The sequence below is a fragment of the Anabrus simplex genome, chromosome 3, assembly GCF_040414725.1.
Source record: "Anabrus simplex isolate iqAnaSimp1 chromosome 3, ASM4041472v1, whole genome shotgun sequence".
NCBI classification, from domain to species: Eukaryota; Metazoa; Arthropoda; class Insecta; order Orthoptera; family Tettigoniidae; genus Anabrus; species Anabrus simplex.
Genome location: NC_090267.1, coordinates 379,683,661 through 379,709,573, shown reverse-complemented (window position 1 = coordinate 379,709,573; position 25,913 = coordinate 379,683,661). Strand labels below are relative to the sequence as shown.

At 40.8% G+C, this 25,913-nt stretch overlaps 1 protein-coding gene across 1 annotated transcript in view; it reads right to left on the bottom strand.

Annotated features, from left to right (window-relative positions):
* Positions 1-25,913, bottom strand: part of LOC136866397 (nucleolar protein 4) — an 819,316-nt gene that overhangs the window by 456,904 nt on the left and 336,499 nt on the right. The window contains exon 2 of the mRNA XM_067143319.2: positions 10,585-10,722. Coding sequence (XP_066999420.2) covers positions 10,585-10,722 — 138 coding nt within the window. The remainder of the gene's footprint in view (positions 1-10,584; positions 10,723-25,913) is intronic.

Genomic DNA, 25,913 nt, shown 5'->3' with positions numbered 1-25,913 from the left:
ATTCACTCTTTTTGGAAGTCATATTAGGCTTCTTCGTTTCTGCTCATAGATGACATAATTTATGACAAATTATTTGCAAACCCCGAATGGAATCGAACACTTGTTTACATTTTGATAGTAGCAGCAGCACGTAGTCATTTGTTTTCCGTGTGTCAGTATGAAAAATTTAAGGTTCAAATTTAGATTTAAACGAAAACTTAGTTTTTGTAAACCAAGATAATAAATGCCGTGGTGAATACAGAAGTGAGCTTTATCCGAGATGATGACATTATCCGAGTTTTGGAACTCTAAGATAACAGCTAAAATTAGTGAATATGGGCCTAAATCAATAATATATCATGACTGATACCCATTCCGGCTCAGTGGCAAACGGGTTAGCACGCTGGACTTTAGTCCAAGTGGTCTTCGGTTCGATTTCCGGCCGGATAGGGGATGTTAACCTTCAGTAGTTAATTCCTCTGCCGTCTTCAACATAGCTTTCATCCTAGATAGGGCCCCATCTCCACACACGCACAGGTCGTCCAGGAGCGTCAACTCGAAAGACCTGCGCCAGACCTCTCTGTAGGCCGCGCGTTATTCATATTGATAAGAACGTGAAATTTTCATAACTGTTTAGTAGCCTTATATGCACTTCGGTGGGCTTGGCAAAACTACGTTGAAAAAGCTTCCTTTGGCACAGTGAGGAAAGCAGATGGGAATTCTTAATTTTTCTCTTCGACTAAACGTATGACGTGAAATGAAAATCACATGAATTGAAAATATATGAATATGAGCATTTCCAAGCCTAAAGTGATGTCAGTAGAGAAGAAACCTAAGAGGAGTGAATGTCAGGTTGGGAATATAAAAGTGGAACAAGTAGGTCATTTCAATTATTCAGGAAGTGTATTCTCCCAGAATGACAGGACAGTAAGTGAAACTGAAACAAGGTGCAGCAAAACTAATGTAGGGAGCATGCAGTAGCGATCTTCTTCTTCTTCTTATTATTATTACTATTATTCTCCTCTCCTCCTACTACTACTACGACTGTTTTTCCCACACCTGTGGAGTCGCGGGTGCGAGCTGTGTAGCACATGTGGATTTAGCCCTGTTTTACTTCCGGATGCCCTTCCTGACGCTAACCTTATGTAAAAGAATGTAATCACTATTGTGTGTGTCTGTGGTGGTTGCTACTATGTGTGTTGTCTGAACATGAAGAGGAGTGTGTTGGAACAAATACGACCAACCATTCCCCTTGCCAGAAGAATTAATTACACGTGATTAAAATCCCCGTCCCGACCGGGAATTGAACCCGGGACCCTCTGGACCGAAGGCCGAGCTCAGTGGCTCAGATGTTTGAGGCGCTGATCTTCCGACCCCAACTTGGCAGGTTCGATCCCGGCTCAGTCGAGTGGTAATTGAAGGTGTTCAAATACGTCACCCTCGTGTCGGTAGATTTACTGACACTTTAAAGAAATCCTGCGGGTCTAAATTTCGGCATCTCGGCGTCTCCGGAAACCGTAAAAGTAGTTAGTGGGACGTAAAGCCAATAACGTTATTATTATGATTATGATTATTATTATTATTATTATTATTATTATTATTATTATTATTATTATTATTATTATTATTAACAGTATACTACAAGAAGGAAGTCAGCTCCCGGACGAAACTATCTTTACATCAGTCTGTTTTCATACCAACTTGAACAATCGCTGGCACGGATGGATAAGAACAATGGCAGAAGGGTACTCAGAATGAGAAGATAAATAGGCTAATTTAGGAATGAACTCGGTGGATAAAGCTGTACGCATAAAAGCGGCTCAGTGGTAGAGTTAATGTGAGGCGAATGGAGAAGGATATGCTATCTTGGAGGATATTGGACTAAGTTATGAAGAGTACGAGGAGACGAAGATGAGAGTCAGTTTCTTATGATTTAAATATAAGAGATACTAGGGGACCCGTGCGAGAAAGTTCGTAAAGTATGTGGCGGAGGAGCCCCCTGGTGAACTAAGGAATACACACATCAGTACAATATTAGACAGTCTTGCTTACCACTTAACGTAATCGTTGATTTTTTAACATTTATGATATCCACTTGAACGAAAGCAAATGCAAGTGCATTATTATATTGACGAATGTTCCGGAAGTAATTTTTGGTTATACTATCATACTCTTCTTAACTGATAATTACAGCATATTATAATGACATAAAATAGGCGTCCCAGGCGCCAAAATGTGAAGTGGGCAGCAATGATGGCGCGTATTTTCCTACAGCAACAGTACTTGCAAATCGCACACTTCGTACAATTTTTTAAAGAAACGATCGACATTTATGAAATGAGAGTGCAATTCGTCACTGCTAATGTCTATTCTATTTCTTTTGAATGTTCATTTGTCACGATCGGTTACTTGTGAGCGCCAAAAAAGGGATCTATACTACCGAAATAATATATATGATGGAACTAAACGGGGTCACAGATCTAGTTACAAATAGAGGATCGTGGAGTCGTTTAGTTCAATCACAGAGGTTTGCAGACTGAATGTTGAGAGGCATAACCGTCCCTAATGAATGTGTATGTACTTGAAGGAAGGGAGGAAGGAAGGAAGGAAGGAAGGAAGGAAGGAAGGAAATGTTAAAGGACTACTGGAATTTGTCTCGTTAGTCTTACAAACTAACTTATTAAGTATTGTTTGGATTTCAAATCATTTTGTGGGAACTTGAGTTTGTATATCTGACAAAAACTCACAAGGTTAGCCTGTGTTCTGCAGCGCTGTTGAGTAAAGGAAGAGGAGGCAATTTTTTCTTGGCAGTCGTACACAGCATTGAGATGTCACAACAGATCGGTCTACGGCTTCCCCTTTTAAAAAGGTTGTCTACGAACAGTGACCATGACAAAACGATCAACAAAGTCATTTTTTTTAAAATACTTGTTCACAACTTATGTGTTTCGCATACCAGGTCGGAAAACAGGTTCTGTACACATTTTCCATCTGAGACTGTGGGTTTTCTGCTTGAGCTGTACTCTGTGATGACTGTGTGTGAAGTTGAGAAAAAATATAGTTGGGCTGTGGATAAAATAGAAATTCGAGAGCATCTGACGGTAAGTCTTCATTGTGTACAGTGCGTAGGCGTCTCCCTTGTTTTACAGTGTATAAGGTCCGACTTCACGTCTGAATAGTTAGCGTCCTGACTTCGGTTAAGGAGGTCCTGCGTTTGAGTCTCAGCCGGGTCAAGATTTTTGACGCCTCTGGTTAAATCCTCTGACTCCTCATATACACAAAGTACCGCAGAAACATGCAATATTGAATACATTCCTACACATAGGCTAGAATTGGCGTCATGAAGGGCTTCTGGCAGTAAAACATAAGCGTCACAGTTCGCATCCACGACTCCAACATGATGTAGGGGCAAAGTGGAGGAAGGAGACGAAGCAGCTGAAGTAAAGAGTCCGTGAACTGATGCTCGCTATCATAAAAGTCTACTGGCGCAGTGTAGCCCGGTTGGCTCGGGTTGAATTCCTGGATCTGTTATGAAATTTTTAAGAACTCGGGTGCAGAGCATTCAGTCTTAGGGAACATAATACTGAAAATTCTAAGTAAACGTGAGATTCTTTAAATAACCAGTGGTTATGTATCGCCTGGTTGTTTACTCTGTTGTGTGTGTGTTTTATCATCTGAAACTGTAACTGGAAATGAAGAGTGGATAGCCTGTAGACAGGTCTAGAAATTGTTAGATTCAACAAAGAAATTAGAAACACTGTAGCCTAAGTTTGGAATTTCACCACAACTTGGGATTTCTTAATATTGGAGGCAAACAATGAACCGACTAAATATTCCAATAATATTGTATTAAGGATACTTTTAACATTTTGTCTGACCTACTGACGTATCGGAAAGACAATAATAATAATAATAATAATAATAATAATAATAATAATAATAATAATAATAATAATATACATACATCTTCATTATAGATCATTATGCCTTTCAGCGTTCAGTCTGCAAACTTCTGTGAATGTATTAAACTCCGCCGCAATCCTCTATTTGTAACTAGGTCCGTGGCCTCGTTTAGTTCTATACCTCTTAAGTCGTTAGAAACCGAGTGTAACCATCGTCGTCTTGGTCTACCTCTACTTAGCTAACCCTCCATAACAGAGTCCATTATTCCCCTAGGTAACCTATCCTCCTCCATTAGCTTCACATGACCCCACCACTTCTTCTTCTTATTATTATTATTATTTTCCTGCCGCTTTTCCCACACCTGTGGGGTCGCGGGTGCGAACTGCGTCGCACATGTGGATTTGGCCCTGCTTTACGGCCGGATGCCCTTCCTGACGCCAACCCTCTATGGAGGGATGTAAGCACTATTGCGTGTTTCTGTGGTGGTTGGTAGTGTAGTATGTTGTCTGAATATGATAAGGATAGTGTTGGGACGGACATATACACCCAGTCCCCGAGCCAGAAGAATTAATCAGAAGCGATTAAAATCCCCGACCCGGCCGGGAATCGAACCCGGGACCTTCTGAACCGAAGGCCAGTACGCTGACCATTCAGCCAACGAGTCGAACTCACATGACCCCACCACTGAAGCCGGCTTATGCGTACAGCTTCCTATTTCGAGTTCATTCTGAACTTAGCCTTTATTTCCTCATTTCGAATACCCTCTTGCCATTGTTCCCACCTGTTTGTACCAGCAATCATTCTCGCTACTTTCATGTCTGTTACTTCCACGTAACTGATGAATAAGATATCCTGAGTCCACCCAGCTTTCACTCCCGTAAAGCAAATTTGGTCTGAATACAGACCGATGTAAAGAAAGTTTCGTCCGGGAGCTGACTTCCTTCTTACAGAATACTGTTGATCGCAACTGCGAGCGTACTGCATTAGCTTTACTGCATCTTGATTCAATCTCACTTACTACACTACCATCCTGAGGAACACACATCCTAAATACTTGAAATTATCTACCTGTTCCAGCTTTGTATCCCCAATCTGATATTCATTTTTTTCTTACCTACTGACATCAATTTAGTCTTGGAAATACTAATTTTCATATCATAAGCCTACTCATTGCACCTATTTTCAAGTTCCAAGATATTAGACTGCAGACCATAATCTGCCATTAACCCCAATAATAATAATAATAATAATAATAATAATAATAATAATAATAATAATAATAATAATAATCCGTGGTTTCCCATTTTCACACCAGGTAAATGCTGGGGCTGTACCTTAATTAAGGCCACGGCCGCTTCCTTCCAACTCCTAGGCCTTTCCTATCCCATCGTCGCCATAAGACCTATCTGTGTCGGTGCGACGTAAAACCCCTAGCAAAATAATAATAATAATAATAATAATAATAATAATAATAATAATAATAATAATAATAACAATAATAATAATAGGTCCGAAATATCTCTTAGACATAGTGACTAGTTTCACACAAAAGAAGCCGCAGTATGAATTCATATGCATAGAGGATTCTTGAAATGAAAGACATCACTGTGGTTGGAAAACTGGGAGTCTTGAAAATATAATTAAATTAGTACGCAAGGCTAAGGAGGCAGATGTCGTTAGTACTTAATCACGCCTGATATATTAAGATGTCCAATTCTGTCCCAATGAGATCAAAGAAACACATGTCCGAGAGCACGTGCAGACCGGAATCGAAGTGTGAGCCGTATGAGTGGAGAACTGGCTCGCGACATTATTTACCGCCTCCCTCTCTATGCAAGCATACAGACACCTGTTGCTGTCTGCCGATTTGAAAAGAAAAGAAAACTTGTTCGCTGGTTTGTTATGTGAGTATTACTGAAAGTTGTGCACTAACTTATGGTGAGCGTGGCAGGGGGAGGGGAAGATAAACCTCTTGGCGAGAGAGAGAGAGAGAGAGAGAGAGAGAGAGAGGGGGGGGGGGGGAGAGGGAGAGAGAAAACGTAAGAGGGAAAATCGAAACTGGAGACGATGTATTCTCATTTCACGAAGCTAAGAAGGGAACCCCAATTAACTTCCTCGCATCCCTTTTTATATCTCGTCGTTATTGAGCGGGCGGTCTCCTACTGGATGTTGTGAGTACAGCATTTCAATTTTTTAAATTCAAGAACTATATACAGAGTCTGATCTATTCACTGATACTAACGTGACACTATTGCAGTGGGATTCAGCAGATCATTTTTAGACTGATCGTCAGAAGAGGGATCGTAAGGGTACCCTGATGTCAGATATGGTCGACATGACCATTTTTCAATGCTATCACCAATGTGCACAGGGGACATTTGGAGCGAGATAGCTGAGTGGCTTCCCACCAAGGCGGCCATGGTTCGAATCCAGACATGTAAGATTTTTTAAAAGAAAATTCTCGTCCCTGTTGTACGAGTTTCACCTAAAACTGAAGGTACCGTGGCTATGATCATGATATGAACAGTCACGTAGAAACGACAAGCTTGCGTTGCGTCGGAAACCTTCCTCAATAAGAAGATACCGATATAAATAGTCTTTGTATGTTTTCCTTCCAGTTCCATTCAAAACAATTTTATAATCATTCAAGTTCTTGAGGCTTTTTCAATCGCGAAATTACCAGCGTTTCGCCGCAGTGGGCTCATCAGCTGGATTACCACATCTTTCCAAGACGCTGGTACTAGTGCGCCATTGAGACACCACTGCAAGCCTCCTATGTAGGTCAATACAGTGACGGTGCACTAGGGGAAGTATGTACTTCCACTTGGTAGTTGCTGATGAGTGAATAATCTCATAAATTTTCTTCGTTTTGCTTTCTAGTGAAAATGATGATTTCCAAGCTATCATCTTCCGAAACATTTTTTAATAAAATAATACATTTTTCTAGGAAGATAGATAGGCCTATTGCCAATTCGTATTTCCTGTAACAAAATTTAGTAAAAACGAATTCGCACTCGTACTCTCCGCTGCACGGGGAAGCATAAAATCATATTTTTGGGCTTGGTTGTTCCCTTCTTCGTAGCCTCCTACGACATGCAGGATTACATATACAGTCGAACCTCGATATCTCGAATTGTCAATATCTCGAAGAAACTTAAATTTCTCGGCCATTTGTCCTATTCTGCACGTGTATTTGATGATGATGATGATGATGATGATGATGATGATGTTTGTTGTTTAAAGGGGCCTAACATCTAGGTCATCGGCCCCTAATGGTACAAAATGAGACGAAATGTAATGACAAATTAAAAGTTCAAAATCCTCCACCGACCAGAATTCAAAACGTGAGGACGAAGAATGAATGGATGGATATGAATTTAAAACAATCAGTGGATCCGACCCGCAATGCCTCACATTCACAGAAACTGACGTGAAACAATAGTATTACTGATCAAAGGACTGCTTCTATAGCATAATACTGAATCGATGATGCTTTTCGCCTAAAAGGGTCCAAATCCAAGTCATCGGCCCCTCATAATAGTATTTATCGCTAGGAAAGTAGAACCATGGTATTTGTCATGTTGCGGTACTATTCAAAAGTAGCGTAAACTCGCGGCATTCCACACAGTATGGTACTACTCACAGGTAATGAAATTCGCACATGGAATACAGACCTATGGTGTTTCACACATTGTGGCGCCATTTACAGGCAACGCAAACCTATAGTGTTCATCATATACGTGTACTAACCACAGGGACCCGCACTATCCCACGGTGTTCCTCATATAGTGGGTACTAATCATAGGCAAGCCAGAACCATGGTGTCGCTCCTAAAGTGGTACCAATCACAGGTACTGTAGAAGCCGACAACGCACTCTGTTGCTACTAATCACAAACGTATTTGGTACCTAACATAGTGGTACTACGCGCAAGTAAAAGCGACCCATGGTGATACTAATCACAAGTAGTTTCATGCTTCTAATACAATAATCCCTTGGTCGCCTATTTAGTCGCCTCTTACGACAGGCAGAGGATACCGTGGGTGTATTCGTCGTCTGCGTCCCCCACTCACAGAGGGTCACGTGTATTTATTTCTCTGTTACTCGAAATTCGGTTACACGAATTTCTCCATTTCTCGAAGCAAATATTTTCTCCCTTGAAGCAAAAAAAAAAAAAAAAAAAAAAAAAAAAAAAGTCTGTAACTCGAATTTTGTGCAACATGAACTGTGCAGTACGGCATTTGTGGTTTGTGAGGAACAGTTAATAAGTAAAGAAAGGGTTACAGTGATGCTGGGAGCTAATATGACTGGAACCGAAAAACTATAAATTCCAGTGATCGGAAAATCGGCGAAGCCTCGCTGTTTCACGGATGTTAATTAATTGCCGGTCACGTACGAAAGCAACCCCCGAAGTCGTGGATGACAAGCTCCATTTACGAATCTCGGCTGCGTGGTATTGACGAGAAGTTTCAACGTGAAGGGAGGAAAGGTTAACTGATAACAAACAAAAGAGACTAACGGATTTTCCCAAAGGTGTTAAGGGAGGTATGTTTCTTGTTTCACTGTTGAATGTACTGTATCCTGTCTTCTAAAAAGTTACTATAATAAGGGTGATAGACCTAATTAAAGTGATGCCGTAAAAGAGAGTTTATATATTTTTAAATACTGTTAAAAAATAGTGTGTTCAGTATAAGCCCGTAGATATTATATGATTCAATTGAATGGCTACTCGCAAAAAACGGGCTAACCAACATTTTGTCAGAACAGAGATAAATCAACTTTTGCAAATGTCATCATCAACATCATCATCATCATCATCATCTGTTTACCCTCCAGGTTCGGTTTTTCCCTCGGACTCAGCGAGGGATCCCACCTCTACCGCCTCAAGGGCAGTGTCCTGGAGCTTCAGACTCTTGGTCGTGGGATACAACTGGGGAGAATGACCAGTACCTCGCCCAGGCGGCCTCACCTGCTATGGTGAACAGGGGCCTTGTGGAGGGATGGGAAGATCGGATGGGATAGGCAAGGAAGAGGGAAGGAAGCGGCCGTGGCCTTAAGTTAGGTACCATCCCGGCATTCGCCTGGAGGAGAAGTGGGAAACCACAGAAAACCACTTCCAGGATGGCTGAGGTGGGAATCGAACCCACCTCTACTCAGTTGACCTCCCGAGGCTGAGTGGACCCCGTTCCAGCCCTCGTACCACTTTGCAAATTTCGTGGCAGAGCCGGGAATCGAACCCGGACCTCCGGGGGTGGCAGCTAATCACGCTAACCACTACACCACAGAGGCGGACTTTTGCAAATGTCAAAAAACAAAAATTATACCATAAAAATAATATTTGTTTGATTATTTTATCTTGATGTAGTACCTTTAAATTATCAATACCAGATATTGGAACTGTATTAAAATGAAAAGTGCTTGGAAAAATAGGAATATAAAAAAAGGAAGAAAATTGATTTCTGCGTTGAACATAGTTAATAGTTTACCTTAGATTCGTAACCAAACTTTATTTTATGATCATACAATACAAAAAAGGTGTTTTATACAGTAAACTAGACATAAAGATGCCGGCCCCCGTGGTGTAGGGGTAGCGTGCCTGCCTCTCGCCCGGAGGCCCCGAGTTCGATTTCCGGCCAGGTCAGGGATTTTTCTCTCGACCTGAGGGCTGATTCGAGGTCCACTCGGCCTACGTGGTTAGAATTGAGGAGCTATCTGACGGTGAGATGGCGGCCCCGGTCTTAAAAACCCAGAATAACGGCCGAGAGGATGCGTCGTGCTGACCACACGACCCGTCGTAATCTGCAGGCCTTCGGGCTGAGTAGCGGTCCGTGGGCAGGCCAGAGCCCTTCCAAGGGCACGGCAAACTTATCACTTGTCATTTTTACTACTTGAAATGGCTTTCTTACTCTAGCTCTTTTTACTAAATACTTCCATTCATCTGGCACAAAAACACAAGGAACACCCACATGGGGATAAGGTTTGATAACCTACATACACAGCAACGCCATCTTTACGGCCTCCTCCGTAAACGTCTGTTAGCCCGATTTTGCAATAACAAAATTGACCTTTTACGTGCCAGTAAATCTACCGACTCGAGGCTGACGTATTTGAGCACCTTCAAATACCATCGGACTGAGCCAGGATCGAACCTTCCATGTTGGGGTCAGAAGGCCAGCGCCTCAACCGTCTGAGCCACTCAGCCCGGTGCGACTCTTACGTGAGACACCCAGTACAGTATGAAGATGTGTATTAAGATGAACACAAATGCCCAGTCCCCGAGCTAGAAGAATTAAACACACGCAGCTAAAATCCTCGATTCGGTCGGGAATCGAATCGAATGACCTCTGAACCGAAGGCTACGATGCTGACCATTCAACCAAGGAGCCGGACAAAGTCTCTTCAGCTTATTCCAAATATTTTCGGGTCGCTGGAGCCACCTAGGCTCATTTTGGTATTAGCCGTGTGTCAGCCTTTCCTGAAGTCACTTGATTTTTCAGGAGAAAAGTCCATCCCAGGATCGACCGGGATTCGAATCTAGGCCTTCCAGGAGAGAAACTAGCATCTAAGCCACTACGCTGATAACGCCCCCTGTTCAGAGCTGTAGCCTATGTTAGGTTATGAACCCACAGTAGTTCGAACCTCAGGTAGCCAGCCAGCACTGATATTATGGATTGCAGGGATATGGTTGTGATAGTGCACTCACCGCCCGGTAGGTGCGTTTCTGTCCCGCATGCTTGCCGGCTCGGCCCTCCATCTCTACGTGCACACTGTAAATGATGTCGAAGAAGTTCTCCACGACGGCAACTTTCTTGAACAGCTGCTTGTCACGCCCCAAACCATCCTGCAAGCAAACAACAAACTTCCTCAGCATCTTGTTATCCATTTCTCCTTGAAGACACGTACAGCAGCAGATAATAATAATAATAATAATAATAATAATAATAATAATAATAATAATAATAATAATAAGGAGAATAATAATAATAATAAGAAGAAGAAGAAGAATGAAAGGATATTAACATCAAATGCCCAGTAATTGGCTCATTCAGTTGTTTCTTTTCCTTTTTTGCCGTGAAGACTTCACACTAGTCAGAATTCAGTGGTAAAATATGAAGTAACTGTTAAAACTATGAAGATATAGTTATACTACACACAATATTTATCAAATTTTTAGACACATTAAACACCATTTAAAACCTTTTTTACATGTATATGTCAAGGCACTTACGCTAAAGCTCATTGTGGGGCAGTATATGCCAGTATTATAATGGCTATGGAGCATTTATAAAGTAAATTAATTAATTCACTCTAATATTAAGTTAGTAACATCAAAAAACTCCCAGCACAATATTTTAGGTTACGTGAATAGGTTCGAATAATAAGATATTACACATATATTAACAATCAATATATCATAATAATATAACGATGAATATATTATCAGTACATTATAACTTATTATAAGTTATGAAGAATGAAGAATGAATGGTTGCGCAGGTTAATTCTGAACATGAATATATTTATTCTTGTGTAAATATTAAGAATTTATGTGGCTGTTTAGGTTTTGTTTTAGATAATTAAATTATTTGTTGAAATATTTCACACTGCAATAGTGTAAGAGTAAAACAAATAAATATATAAGGAAAAGCTATAACAGTCATGATCAAAATGTATAAACCCATAACTTTACTTATGATAGTTCATTAATCTATTTTTGAAAATTTGCAGGGAACATGCTTTATTTATATCTCCTGGCAATTTGTTATACAGACTAACAGAAAAGTGTCACAATTAATTCCATATTTATTCGAATGGGTACCTGTGCATAGGATTTACTAAACGTTTTGTAGGATAATTATGGATTCTTGAATTTACTTTACATTATTGGTATGAGTGCACGAAATTATGACTATTTTATATATTATGGCCAATGAAGCTTTTTTTGTAGGCTGTCGAGTGAAAGAGCATTGCAAAGACTGTTCCTTTCCCTGACCTGTCTCAGTCTATTCCTTGGCTCTGACTATACCAAAACGACTGAGGTATGTGATATGTTAGTAATTCCTTATATAGTTAGTTCCTGTGATAAATGTGAAGGCATAGCTTTTAGGATCAGTTGATGAATACGTTTCGGTGCGCTTTGCAGACAGATATGTAACAGCAACTCCTAGCTCAGTGAGGAAAGCAACGGTAAACTACCTCACAAGTCATTTGATAACGTATCTCTTTTGTGACGTCCGGGCTTCAATGATAGATGGGGGTGGAACTGTTGGGGATACAATCAGCCTTCAGGATGAGAACCCGAAAAATAGACGCACAGACAGACAGACAGACAGACAGACAGACAGACAGACAGACAGACAGACAGAGATAACTTACAGTAATTAAGAACATGCCTTGAAAGAATGGCATGTGTTTCCATGTACTGTATAAATCAGCTAAGTTTTCCTACTTAATCGTATAAGAAGTTGGGTGGGGGTGGTGGAATACATTCACAGCATCGCTTCCCTGTCCTAAAATATGACTAAAACCCCTCTATGGGATCGCCCCTTGGGAGAGTAGACTGGAAACCACAGGATCCTTAGCTGAGGTTGGCAGTGCTTCTACTTGAGCGGGGTTCCTCACTTTCGTATTTCCTGTCTCACTTTCCTTGGCCAACTCTTGATCTCTTTCCTTTGCCTGTACCCTCATTCTTCGAAGAGTCCCACGGGAGATGGTGGGTTCGAATTCCACTATCGGCATGCTTGAAGATGGCTTTTCGTAATTTCTCCATTTTCACATCAGATAAATGAAGAGGTTGTACCTTAATTAAAGCCGCAGCCGCTTCCTTCCTCTGATTAATGTTAAGAGATAATTGTTGCCCAGTTATATTTTCTCTTAAAATAATAGACCTAATCACCATCGGATGAAAAATAAATTCTCGCCGTTCATGGCATCAATAGTCTCATGAAGACGATAAGCATTCCACGTGGAGCGGTTACAATAGCCAGAGGATTGTATACAGTATGTGTTGTATTACAGAGTTCGATATGACAAAACATCAATTAGCCTGTTGTTGACCTAGAGTGTTTAAGTAAACGCCCATTTACAAGGGTAATTACCACCAGAGATAATCAGATTAGCGAATACAAATGAGGGGTGCTTATTGACATTCGACTGCCGAGAGCATTCTTGGCAGCCACACAAATCGTTTAGAAACTCAACAAGAATGTCTCGCTCGTATCTCTCTCCATACCGTGCGTGGCCAGATGGGCGGTGAGTTATTGTTCTTGCTTGTTGCTCCTCTCCGGGACAACTCCAGTGCTGATCTGACTGTGCCTGCGTGATCTCCATAAGCAATTTTCGGCCATATATTACGCAAGTGTTTAGCTGAGATTGATTGTAACCACTGATTACGTTATTCACTCACAAAACTGAATGGAAGGACGAACAGATGTACGTATGCATGTACTGTATGTTGGCCATGCGGTTAGGAGCGCGCAGCTGTGAGCTTGCATTCGGGAGATACTGGGTGCGAACCCCACTGTCGGCAACCTCGAAGATGGTTTTCCGTGATTTCCCATTTTCACACCAGACAAATGCTGGGGCTGTACCTTAATTAAGGACACGACCGCTTCCTTCCCACTCCTAGCCCTGCCCTATCCTATCGTCGCCATAAGACCTATATGTGTCGGTGCGACGTAAAGCCAATTGTAAAAAGAAAGTATGTCTGTCTGGCTCTTTCGCTGAGTTGTGTCCTTCGGTTCAGGTAGCCGAGACTTCGGGTATTTTAGCCAGGTTTAGTTCATTTGTCTGGCTCTGGGACTTGGTATTTGTGTATGTCCCAATACGCATAGCACACCCCACTACCAACAGATGCAGAAACACTCAGTCTACATAGGGTTACATCAGGAGGAGCATCTTGTCGTCAAACAGGGCTAAATCTACATGTGCGACACATATTCCACCCGCGACCGCACCAGGGTGGAGTAAAAGAGGAGTAAAAGAGAAAAACATCATTATGATTATTATTTGCTGTTCGAACTGAGCATCTATGGACTGTGTGTTAACAACCAATCTCATTTTCAGTGTCTGTGTCTTGTTCGTCTGCCGGCTTTGACATCCTGCCAGTATCTCTTGAGCCCATCAATCAGCGCTTTCTTCCGCTCCTCTGGTAAAGGACTCCTCCGTTTTCTTCTTTCATTTATTATTATTATTATTATTATTATTATTATTATTATTATTATTATTATTATTATTACAAATCCATTTGTGGATCAGTGGTACAGGGTCGACGTTCGACAGCGGTTTCAAACCGGACGGGGCGACAGGAATAATCAGATTTTTGAAGGGAGGAAAAAAAAAAAACCATTCGGCACTCCATACCGTACGAAGTCGGCATGTAGAAATAAATTTCGTCAAAGTTCTGCCATAGATCACCCAAGAGAATTCCATTTCTCTGTCATCAAGTGTTTCTTTGATCTAAGTCTCGGAATAGGCTACCTCGTGTCCTCGTTTAGCCATCCAGGTTCACGCGCAAGTTTTCTCTGCAGAAGCATTAGGCCGGAGCGAGTCGTTCTACAACAATGGGTGCCTGCGGCGTGGCACGGTGCGGCGCTTGTGTAAAAGCTCTGTTCAAGCAAATGGTTCTGGGGCCAGCCCCCGCCGTAGCCATCGCCTTCACGCCATTACCTAATTATCGACCCGCTTCCGTAGTGCCCTCAGTCCAACACTAGTTACCTACCGCATCTCCACATTACCTTCCAGTGAAAATGGGTTCGCGTTTGTTTTATTTTTGTAAGCTTTGTAGCATCCTTGTACTGTGACTCGCTTCAAGTCTTTGTCACACTTTTGTAACATTTACTGAGTCTCTCTCTTTTTCTCTCACACTCACTCCATTTCCCCCTAGTTTGTATTAGTTCCTAACTCCGCTCATTCTCTCTCTTGACTTGATCGTTCACATTTATTCTGTTTTTCAACGCGACGCTCCCTCCTTCTCTCACCGATGTGTTAACTCACCCCCACCATCCATCTCATCTCGTCAGCTCTCTCTGAAACATTTTTTTCTTCACAGTATCTTCATCGCGGGTTTACTTCCCGAATATCTTTCCTTACCCCACCCCTATCCACCTTCATCTTACTCTGTTTAAAGTCAACCCTCTTTCATTCCTCAAAAATACGAAATTCCTTTTCATTTCTTTTGTTAACATTTAGTTATTGCAAAGACATTTACACTCGGGCTGCCTTTCTTGTTCATTTCACCGACATCTTGCGTTGTTGTAACTCACCTTTTAGGAAACTCGTTTTACGTCAGAATAATTTGCCTTGTTTGTCTTTATATTACGCTTCCTGTGTTTTACCTTAATTTCATGCTGTGTATTCTCTTTCATGTTGGCGCCATCATTTTTTTCCCGTTAGCGTTTTTCGTTAATTCTCTCTTACATTTTTATTTTTGTTTATCCTCCGCCTCTTTCGTTCTCGGTTCTCCTCCCTCTCTAACTTTTTCTATATAACAGTTCTCCGGCTTTATTGTTTTTCTTGATTTTCTGTCTCTGTCTCACCTTGTTACTCCGGCAGCTCAGCTCCACTCAGGGTTTTCGTCTTCCCCCTCAGCCCCTACTCCAACGCCGCCCGCTACACAGGGGTGTTTAGCTGTACTCCCAGCTCGCCTTGCTAAAGCCTAACTTGGCTTGGCGCTGCTGTCTAGTATACTCGCTACCATGATACATTTTCTGAGAAAAACTTACCTTAAGTACTGACTATTCCAAATAGAAATAAACTAATATGAGATGCTGTGAATACAAGACGAAAACGAAATTCACGTTTTGAGAAGGGGAGATTTGCTCGTAATCTTTCTAGAGACCACCATCATTTTTTGAAAGGTTTAACATATACTGTAAGCCGAACTCTTCATTATGCTGAACTAAATGATTTATCATACATTGAAGGGCTGGTAACTCATCTGTTATGAAAACAGTGTCTTCCGCAAAACTGTTGTTGTTAATTATTTATCTTACCCGGCGAGTTGGCCGTGCGGTTAAGGGCGCGCAGCTGTGAGCTTGCATCCGGGAGATAGTGTGTTCGAATCCCACTGTCGGCAGCCCTGAAGATGGTTTTCCGTGGTTTACCATTTTCACACCAGGCAAATGCTGTGGCTGTACCTTAATTAAGGCCACGGCCGCTTCCTTCCCACTCCCAACCCATCGTCACAATAAGACCTGTGACGGTGCGACGTAAAGCCACTAGGATTTTTATTTAAATCTTGACCCCACCATATTATGTCTGCGTTTACTTAAAGATTACTCTCATAATAAATGTTAAAACAGAAGGCTCAGCAGATTCAAAGGAGTTCTTCAACACGGAAGTAGTGAGGACCAGTCTCTGGAGAGGGCCTAACTACTATAAGCTATGCCACTTTGCCACTTACACACACTATTCGACGTCCACAGGTTCCACGGAAGGATATGTCTAACCAAATGATTCCACACTCCAGAAAAGGACTGTACCTGCTGACTCTGTGGTAATCCCTGTTCACTATATCATCATTTGAACTGTGTCAATAGAACGCAACTACTCGCTACATTTGACAAAGACTGGTGAAAACATTCCTTTTATATACCTTATGCTCTGTGTATTCATGCACAATGTGCTTAATAATAAATGTTAAACAAAATAGGTGACAATATACAGGTCCTTCTTCGTAAACTAAACACATCTTTTCAATTTCAGCTATGGAGCTCATGCTCCCACACGCAGTCTTCCTTAAAAAGCAACACTTCCATTTTTTACGCTGTGGGCAACCTATGTAAGTTAATCCCGGATTCTAAATAATGGACATTTCATAAACAGAAATATTTTCGCGTAAACGTATCACTTTTATACCAGTGTTCGACTACCTAGTCCAGCGGGTAGACTGATGAAGTCGTTCGCTCAGCCGTAAGAGCGCCACGGGGATCCTTATTACGTCTCTGTGTGGAATGACTTCATTTGCTGGATGCCGCAAATACTCCATTAAAGTCTCTTCCTCATATAATATCTATCAGATACGAATGAATTCTCATCTTCCTTATATGTCAGCATGTTGCATGTAGGAGACAAGATTAATAACAGCACAGCGTAATTTTTAGTGCTAAGGTAGACTGTAATGGGAAAAGTTCTTTAGCCGTAAAAGCCAACTAGAATATATATCATTAAGATGTTATCCTCGGTAATAGTATCAGATACTTTAGCAAATACTGTAAGCATTCAAAAAACAATTTCGTTCTCGTGATTCACGAGATGGAGTATGAGGCTGGCGATTTACTTGATATGATTATTATAAGGATCCCTTCGTAAATCTAACACATTTGTGAGTACGCGAGTATCGCCTGCTCGTATTGGCACAGCAGTTTGGAGATCAGTAAATCACAGGATACATTGGAAGCCAAGTTGAAAGGAAGGAAGGAAGAAAGAAAGCACGATGGTACACTCAGAATTAAAGGAAGAGGGTAAATAAGTTAGAGAAAGCATGTAAGTTAATAGTAACAATAGTCTTACCGAGCAAATTGGCCGTGCGGTTGGGGTCGCGTAGCTGTGAACTTGCACTCGGGGGATTTTTTTAAAAAATATATTTGTTCGGGGCGTCGATCTATGAAGATCTTCTGCCCCTACTTGCACCATATGTGAGGAACCTGCGTGTATTATGTAAATGGCGGAAGTGTAAAGTGTTGAATGTGAGGAAAGGAATGTTAAGGACGACACAAACACGCGTTCACAGGCCAGGGATATTAATCATTTAAAATTAAAAACCTCTGACCCGGCCGGGAATCGAACCCGGGGCCGCCGGGTACAGGCGGACACGTTGCCCCCTACACCGCGGGATCGGACACAAGCACTCGGGGGATGGCCGGCAACCCTGAAGGTGGTTTCCCATTTTCACACCAGGCAAATGCTGGGGCTGTAACTTAATTAGGGCCATGGCCTCTTCCTTCTCAATCCTAGCCCTTTCCCAGCGTGACGTCACAGGAACCTTCAATGTGTTAGTGCGACGAGAGAGAGAAAAAACAATAGTCCTCGTAGTCATGATCCTTAAGGAGTCAAGTATTTATGGTTTGACATCGTAGTTAGCTGGTTCGGGTCCCGCTGGGGAATCTTTTTCACCGTCAAAATGCAAGAGAATAATAATGTTATTTACTTTACGTCCCACTAACTACTTTTACGGTTTTTGGAGACGCCAAAGTGCCGGAATCTAGTCCCGCAGGAGTTCTCTTACGGGCCAGTAAATCTATCGACACGAGGCTGACATATTTGAGCACCTACAGATACCACCGGATTAAGCCAGGATCGAACCTGCCAAGCTGAGGCCAGAATGCCTGCGCCTCAACCGTCTGAGCCACTCAGCCTAACCGAATTTAAGAAAGGTGGTGGGTTTAGCTTACAATTTATAATCAACAGCTTGCATGCCAAAAGCTCGGGTTCAATTTTAAACCTCTCTGCAGTGTTCGTATGGCGCTGCTGATGGTAATTCATCCGTCGGATGCGGACGTTAAGCCTTGAGCAGACCCTTTGGTGTTGTTCGACAGGAGTAGATATGTGATGGATTTCACCCTCTCCCTACATCATTATCATCACACACACCCAGGCGCGCAGGTCACCCACGGCCGTGAATAAAAAAAGACCTGCACCAGGTCTTTCAAGAGGCCGCACTTCACATCGCAATAGTCCGAATTAAAAGTACGGAAAATGAGCACATTAGGCCTATTTATCGGTAATCAAGCAAACGTAGCATCGTACAAATGTGTTAGCTTAGTAAGCACTGTAAATAATGAAGGAAGGCAATAGGCAATAATAATACTAATAATACCAAGCGAGTTGCTTGAGCGGTTCGGATCACGTAGCTACGAGCTTGCATTCGGCATATGGTTGGTTCGAACCCTACCATCAGCAGTTCTGAAGATGGTTTCCTTTAGGGTCCCATTTTCACAGCTGGCAATTGCTGCGGCTGTACCTTAAGTAAAACGACGGTCCCTTCCCACCCAGTCTTATTCCACTGTCCCCATAAGATCTTTTGTTGTTATTATTTGTTTTACGTCCCACTAACTACTTTTACGGTCTTCGAAGACACCGAGGTGCCGAAATTTAGTCCCGCAAGAGTTCTTTTACGTGCCAGTAAATCTACCGACACGAGGCTGTCGTATTTCAGCACCTTCAAATACCACCGGACTGAGCCAGGATCGAACCTGCCAAGTTGGGGTTAGAAGGTCAGCGCCTTAACCGTCTGAGCCACTCAGCCAGGCCCCATAAGATCTGTCTGAGTCGATAGGACGTGAAAGAAGTACTAGAAAACAATAATAGTATAGCCTTAGCTACCATGTTACAGACACCATTTGGTTGTCCGCGTGTCAATTTCCACGTTCCATTTTACTTTACAAGAAAGCAGAGAAACCAGATGTATGTTGGGTGATTTATGACAGAGTTTTAATTAATTTTGTGGAGTAAACGTCAAATGTTTCACCAGAATCTTTAACATACCGACATCGTACAAAAGAGAGTGTTGAATGGACTTCAATCCACCCTTCAATAATCCGACTAGGCTACCTCTGCGGAGTTTAAGCCATTATCTTGGGATATGGAGGTCCACACACCAACATTGACCCATAGAGGGAGCATAAATTAATTTTTAATTCTTCCAACAGTATTTGCAGGCTGCCGCAAAGGCAAAGGGTACAATACAAATTTTGGTTAAGCATGAATTAATAATTTAGGAAGTCAAGGAATTTAAGAAACAAGTGATGGAGATAGAATCTACCAGCGCGCTTATTGCAATGGTAGTGATGAAGGTTTTTGGATATCCGAACTGCTTACAGATGTCTGAAAAAAATTGTGATGGTGCCTTACGCTCCAATCATCAAACGAGAGACCAACACATTGTACGACATATGTTTTACGGATATTTTTTCTTGTTTTGAATCCAGGAATCATAACCCCCTCGCCCGACGTTTGTTACACACTTTTAGATACACACTACACAGGCATCGGTTATCAAGGGAAACTATTGTCGTACAAATGTGTAAATAAAGTAAGGTGGCAAGAATGAAGAAAGATATATAAGTATTGATAATCAAACAAACATAGACTACCGTAATACAAATGTGTAAATACGCACTGTAGTTAATGAACAAAAGCACGTAAAGTAAATAAATGAAGGAAAAAGAGTGAAAGAAAGAAGGAACTAAAGAAGGGAGGAATGAATGAGAGAAAGGAAAAGAATACAGTACGTAGTTATCGTGAATCAAGAAAGTAAGCTCTCGTTCAAATTTGTAAATAAGAACTGCAAAAATAAATACATAAATGAAGAAAGAAAAAAAGCAAGGAATGAAAAAATATCTGAAGGAAGGAAGGAAGGAAGGAAGGAAGGAAGGAAGGAAGGAAGGAATATACAGACATTAGCTGGTCCTCTAGGGATTCTGTGCGTCATATATGATACGTGAATTGTTTTCTCTCTTTCTGGCTCAGACAATTAGTATAACTTGTAATGACCTTTTGTAACATACATGATGTATTCTGGGTTCTATGTTTGTAATTGTTGTGTCTCCTTCTATTGCAAAGTACAGGTGACTACACAGTGTAAATATCAAAACTTGGTATAGTCCCAAACGTATCATACACTGTATGATACAACAAAAAATAACCCTAGAAACCCTCTCCAAAATATTCCAAAATTACTGCTTTTACAGGTATATCGTATTTTGCCCCAAAATCAAAATGAACAGAAAAGAAATGTTGTTAATGTCAAAATATCCCTCCATAGAACCCCCAAAGGCAAAAAGCTTGCCTCACACCTAAAATATTATTTTCACAGATTTGTCATATTATTTTGTTATATAAGAGCCCAAAATGTTTTTTTTAATGGCTAAATTTGGCTTTTAGTCTTAGGAGGATAAGAAAGGAGGAAAACAAGAAAATTTAAGGAAGTCTGTCGAATAAATGTATTATGTACTATTGTTACTTGGCTGCTTGTTTCATTTCTTATTTAGGGACATTGTAATAAACCCATGAGAGATTACTATAAAACTTGATAACTCTTACAGTTTTCAAAAATGTGTGATGTATTCTCGCTGTATAAGGCTCGACAGTTGCGAAATCCAGTGTTCATTATATGAGTTCACTTCAGTATCATGTCGATTCTGGAAAAGAAGCACAACAATCGAAGTATCAAGTTGTATAAAATTTAACTGTATGTAGTTCAATGCTGAACTTGTGTACTCAACAGATTATAAAGAGTACATCATGAAATACGAACGGTAAGGAAAATATGCAGCGCTTCAGGACATGAAAGCTACATCAAAGCATATTGCAGACACGCCGGTTGCGGGAGTGAGGAATTGGCAACTGGTACTGCTGCCACTGTTTCTCGGAAGAGGAAAACGTGAAGGTGCGGACTGCCGTTTGCTCTACACGTGAGTTGGCGAGTGACCGAAATAGCCAGCCTCCTGCCAGTCTGTCTGTGGCCCGAACTATCACATACCACACGAGTACACTCACTGTCTGATGACAACAAGGCAAACGTCTTTGTACGGAGATGGATGATAATAATAATAATAATAATAATAATAATAATAATAATAATAATACCGAGCTCGATAGCTGCAGTCGCTTAACTGCGGCCAGTATCCAGTAATCGGGAGATAGTGGGTTCGAGCCACACTGTCGGCAGCCCTGAAGATGGTTTTCCGTGGTTTCCCATTTTCACACCAGGCAAATGCCGGTGCTGTACCTTAATTAAGGCCACGGCCGCTTCCTTACACTTCCTAGGCCTTTCCTATCCCATCGTCGCCATACGACATATCTGTGTCGGTGCGACGTAAAGCAAATAGCAAAATAATAATAATAATAATAATAATAATAATAATAATAATAATAATAATAATAATAAATGCAACTGCCACTACATAAAATAACTCGGCTTAAATTAGAATGTGAAGAATGTGATCGAGCGATTCCCAGATAATTTTCCCAATCGGTGTTACCCAAAGAACTTCCCAAAACAAGTTTTCTCAATGACATGTGCTCAGTGTATTTTCTTCCAATTGTTATTTTTACCATTCCCTGACTTTCAATAACATATTTTCCTTTTTCCTACAAATAATACATAGGTTAATAGAAACGCTAAAAAATTATAATCTCTGAATATTTGTACAGAGCCTCCGTGGCTCAGGCAGCAGCGCGCCGGCCTCTCGCCGCTGGATTTGGTGGTTAAAATCCCACTCACTCCATGTGAGACTTGTGCTGGACAAAGCGGAGGCGGGACAGGTTTTTCTCCGGGTACTCCGGTTTTCCCTGTCATACTTCATTCCAGCAACACTCTCCAGTATCATTTCATTTGATCTGTCATTCATTAATCCTCGCCGCTAGATGGAGGCTTCATTCATTCCATTCCTGACCCGGTCGAATGACTGGAAACAGGCTGTGGATTTTTCAGTACAAGGGATTATTTTGAAGTATAGCCTAAAATTCTTCAATAATCTGGAATGCTGTCTTCATCTTTGTACATACTACAGTTCGTAATAGCCTAACTGATTTAATTCTTTCCTGCGTCCTCAGTCATTTTCCTTTTTCGGCTTCGCTCTTATTTCTAACGCTACCCATAACTACAGATGCAGTAAATTCAGGTTGTTGTTTTTTTTGGTGTCATCACAAACCCAGTAATCCTTCTCTCCCTTGGTATCTCTTCGACTCTTCTTTATTATTTACCACCTAAAGCACGCGTTCCTTGAGCAAGGATTAATGTGGTTAAATTAACGAAGAATTACAGGAGTCGCCTGGCACAAGCAAGTATCACCAATACTGGACTCAGCTCGAGGCCCATGATAGTCATACCACGCCTTACAATAAAATATTTTGGAATAAAATAACTCAGTAAGTGATGTGAATTACAAGGCTACGCAAAATGAAATCTATCTCCTATTACTGAAGATAATGAATAATTAAAACAACTTCAAGGAGGAAGAAAGAAGGTCCGAACTTTCGACAGATGGAGGTTTCGAAAAAGAAAACGGGAAGAGTCGTGAACGGCGCAGAAAATGAAAGCCTCTTCAGCCTCGGAAAAAGAACATTTGGCGAAAGGAGATCGCAGAGGGAGGATTACAGGAAGTGCCTGGTACTAGTAAATGGCAACAATATTGAAATCAGCTCGGGGCCCTTGGTCGCCACACCATGTTCACAATAACATATTTGACAAGATTTGACTATAAATAAGATCAAAGTGACAATCAATATTTATAGTATAGATTTTGAATAAATTATGTACACTTTGTGGCCAATTCGGCTGCAATAAATTCTTATTATAAATAAAAACGGGCGACTGAAAAGAATATAGTAATAAACTTATTACGAGATGTGAATTCTAAGAGTACGCAAAATCAAATGAAAATCTATATCTAGTAAATATAATTACTAAACTTAGACTGCGCAATATGAAAGTGAAATCTACACCTAATAAATATGAATATTGAACCTACATGTTATTATTATTATTATTATTATTATTATTATTATTATTATTTGCGTTAGGGCCCTGTTAGATCATGCAGTGCTTTTGTGGTTCGCCTTTCTGGTCTTCCATATGGCTTTAATATTTCTCTTCCTTTCTACCGTACACTTGGTTCCTGGTCTCCTTGGGACTTCATTCTCGGCTGTACCATCACCCATCTATTTAGTTTTAAGGAACAGATTTTATCTAATATTTCTGATAGTCTATTTGGACTTTCTCCGGCTCCTTGGTAGACCAATTTCATGCTGTATCTTGTGTGTAAGAAATGTGGATTATAAACCCACTAAATATGAAACCTAAACCCCCACAATATTAACAAGACAGAAACACGGAATATAAATATAATGTGATGGCAACGAAAATTGCTTGAATAAATAAACTACAGCCCACAACAGTTCTCAAATATGGATGAGCACGCTTAGAACTCACAACAGTAGTCTCCAAACGCTTTCTGCGCGTTCATTCTTCAGTTAATCTGTTAACAAACGAACAACGATTTTACACGAATGTTGACGAACTGGCTTCACGTAACGCGCGAAATGAGTAGCCTATTCATTAGCAGAAAACACAAGAAAACTGAAGAGTTAAGAAGAAAATGCACATGGCATTTCTTGTACAAAATGTAATTTCAAGGCCACATGGTCCACTTAATTTTTCGGTGCGGCCAACGATTTATCCGTTATCTTATTAGATGTATAGCAAAAATTGCTCAAACGGGACATGCCCCTGTAAAATACCCCAAAAGTCCGAAACGGGGAAATATATCAAAATCAAAATTATCCCTTTGCGTGACTCGAGTTTTCGAGATGTATCTTTACCAAGTTTCAGCTCAAACGATCCCGTAGTTTTCGAGCTTATCGGGAACAAACAAACAAATATAGGGCTACAGACACCATGTCATTAATAGTGCAGATTCATTTGTGCCTTTACAAGTGGTGAGGGGATATCTGCCCGAGGCGGAAAAGGCGTACGGCCGGACGTAAAGCTGACCACACTACCCCACCAACTGCCGAGGTTACGGATAGTGGAAGCCTTTGCCTTCCACCCCTCTAAGCGCCTTCATGTCCACTAGACCCACTAAATATGAATCCGATTCCGCCACAATATTTAATAAGACAGAAACACGGAATATATTAATACGATGACAGTGAAAATAGCTAGATAAATAAACTAGAGCCTAGAAAAGGTTTCAGATAAGGATTAGCACCCTTAGCACTCTCATCAATACAACTGCAGCCTCCAAACGCTTTCCGCAGAATGGCGCTCTCATGACTTTGCTTTGCTTTTATGAGTCGTGAACTTAAGGCTCAGCCCCCTCTTACACTAAACTATTATTATTATTATTATTATTATTATTATTATTATTATTATTATTATTCTTTCGAATGGGCCACCAGAGGACCACGTGCCAATTTCAATTCCTTCTTCTTTGTTCTTTCCTTTTCTTCCAGTACGCTTTCATCTGTTCACTATGTTTCTTCTTTCTGTCTTCAGACCACTTTGAACCAGTCTTTTTTTACTTTCCTACCTTGGAATCCTTCTATTTTCAATACTTTTTCCCGAAAGCCTTCTCTATTATTTATTTCTTCTGTTGTTATATTGTTTTTTTTTTTCTAAATCCTTTCTTACTTCATTGACCCATCTTGTCGTTGATTTCTTACCCCACCAATATCTGAAAATCTTACTGGTTAATCTACTATCTTGCATTCGATATAAATGTCCAAAAAACATAAGTCTCCTTTTCCTCATTACATCTGATATATTTTCTATTTTTTGATATAGTTCAGCATTACTTCGTAATTTCCAACCTTCTGCTGTGTTTTGTGGGCCTAATATTTTCCTCATGATTCGCCTTTCTAGTATTTCTAGTTTATCTAAATTATAGTTTAATGCCAGACACTCGCTTGCATATAGGCATTCTGGCTTCACTACTGTGTTGTAATGCCTTATTTTTGCATTTTTGGATAGGCATCTTTTATTGTAGATATCTTTGGTGACACCATAAGCTCTCTCCATTTTATGTACCCTCTCCTCTACTGCAGATTTTTCTAAACCAATTATTATTATTATTATTATTATTAATTTTTTTGCAAGTTGCTTTACGTCGCACCGACACAGATGGGTCTTACGGCGACGATGGGATAACGATGGGATAGGAAGGGGCTAGGAGTGGGAAGGAAGCGTCCGTGGCATTAATTAAGAGCATTTGCCTGGTGTGAAAGTGGGAAACCACGGACAACCATATTCAGAGCTGCCGACAGTGGGATTCGAACCCACTATCTCCCGATTACTGGATACTGGCCGCATTTAAGCGACTGCAGCTATCAAGGTCGGTCTAGTATATTCTATGTTATAGGTTGAATTGTTTATTCTTACAAATTAATGATGATGATAATACTGATGATGATGGTGATGAGGGATAGGAGTATTTTAACATAGAATTTCCGGCGAAAAGGGGGAATAATATTGGCTAAGTTCATTACGTGACTTGGTGATTACGGGTAATAATGATGACTAATAATACT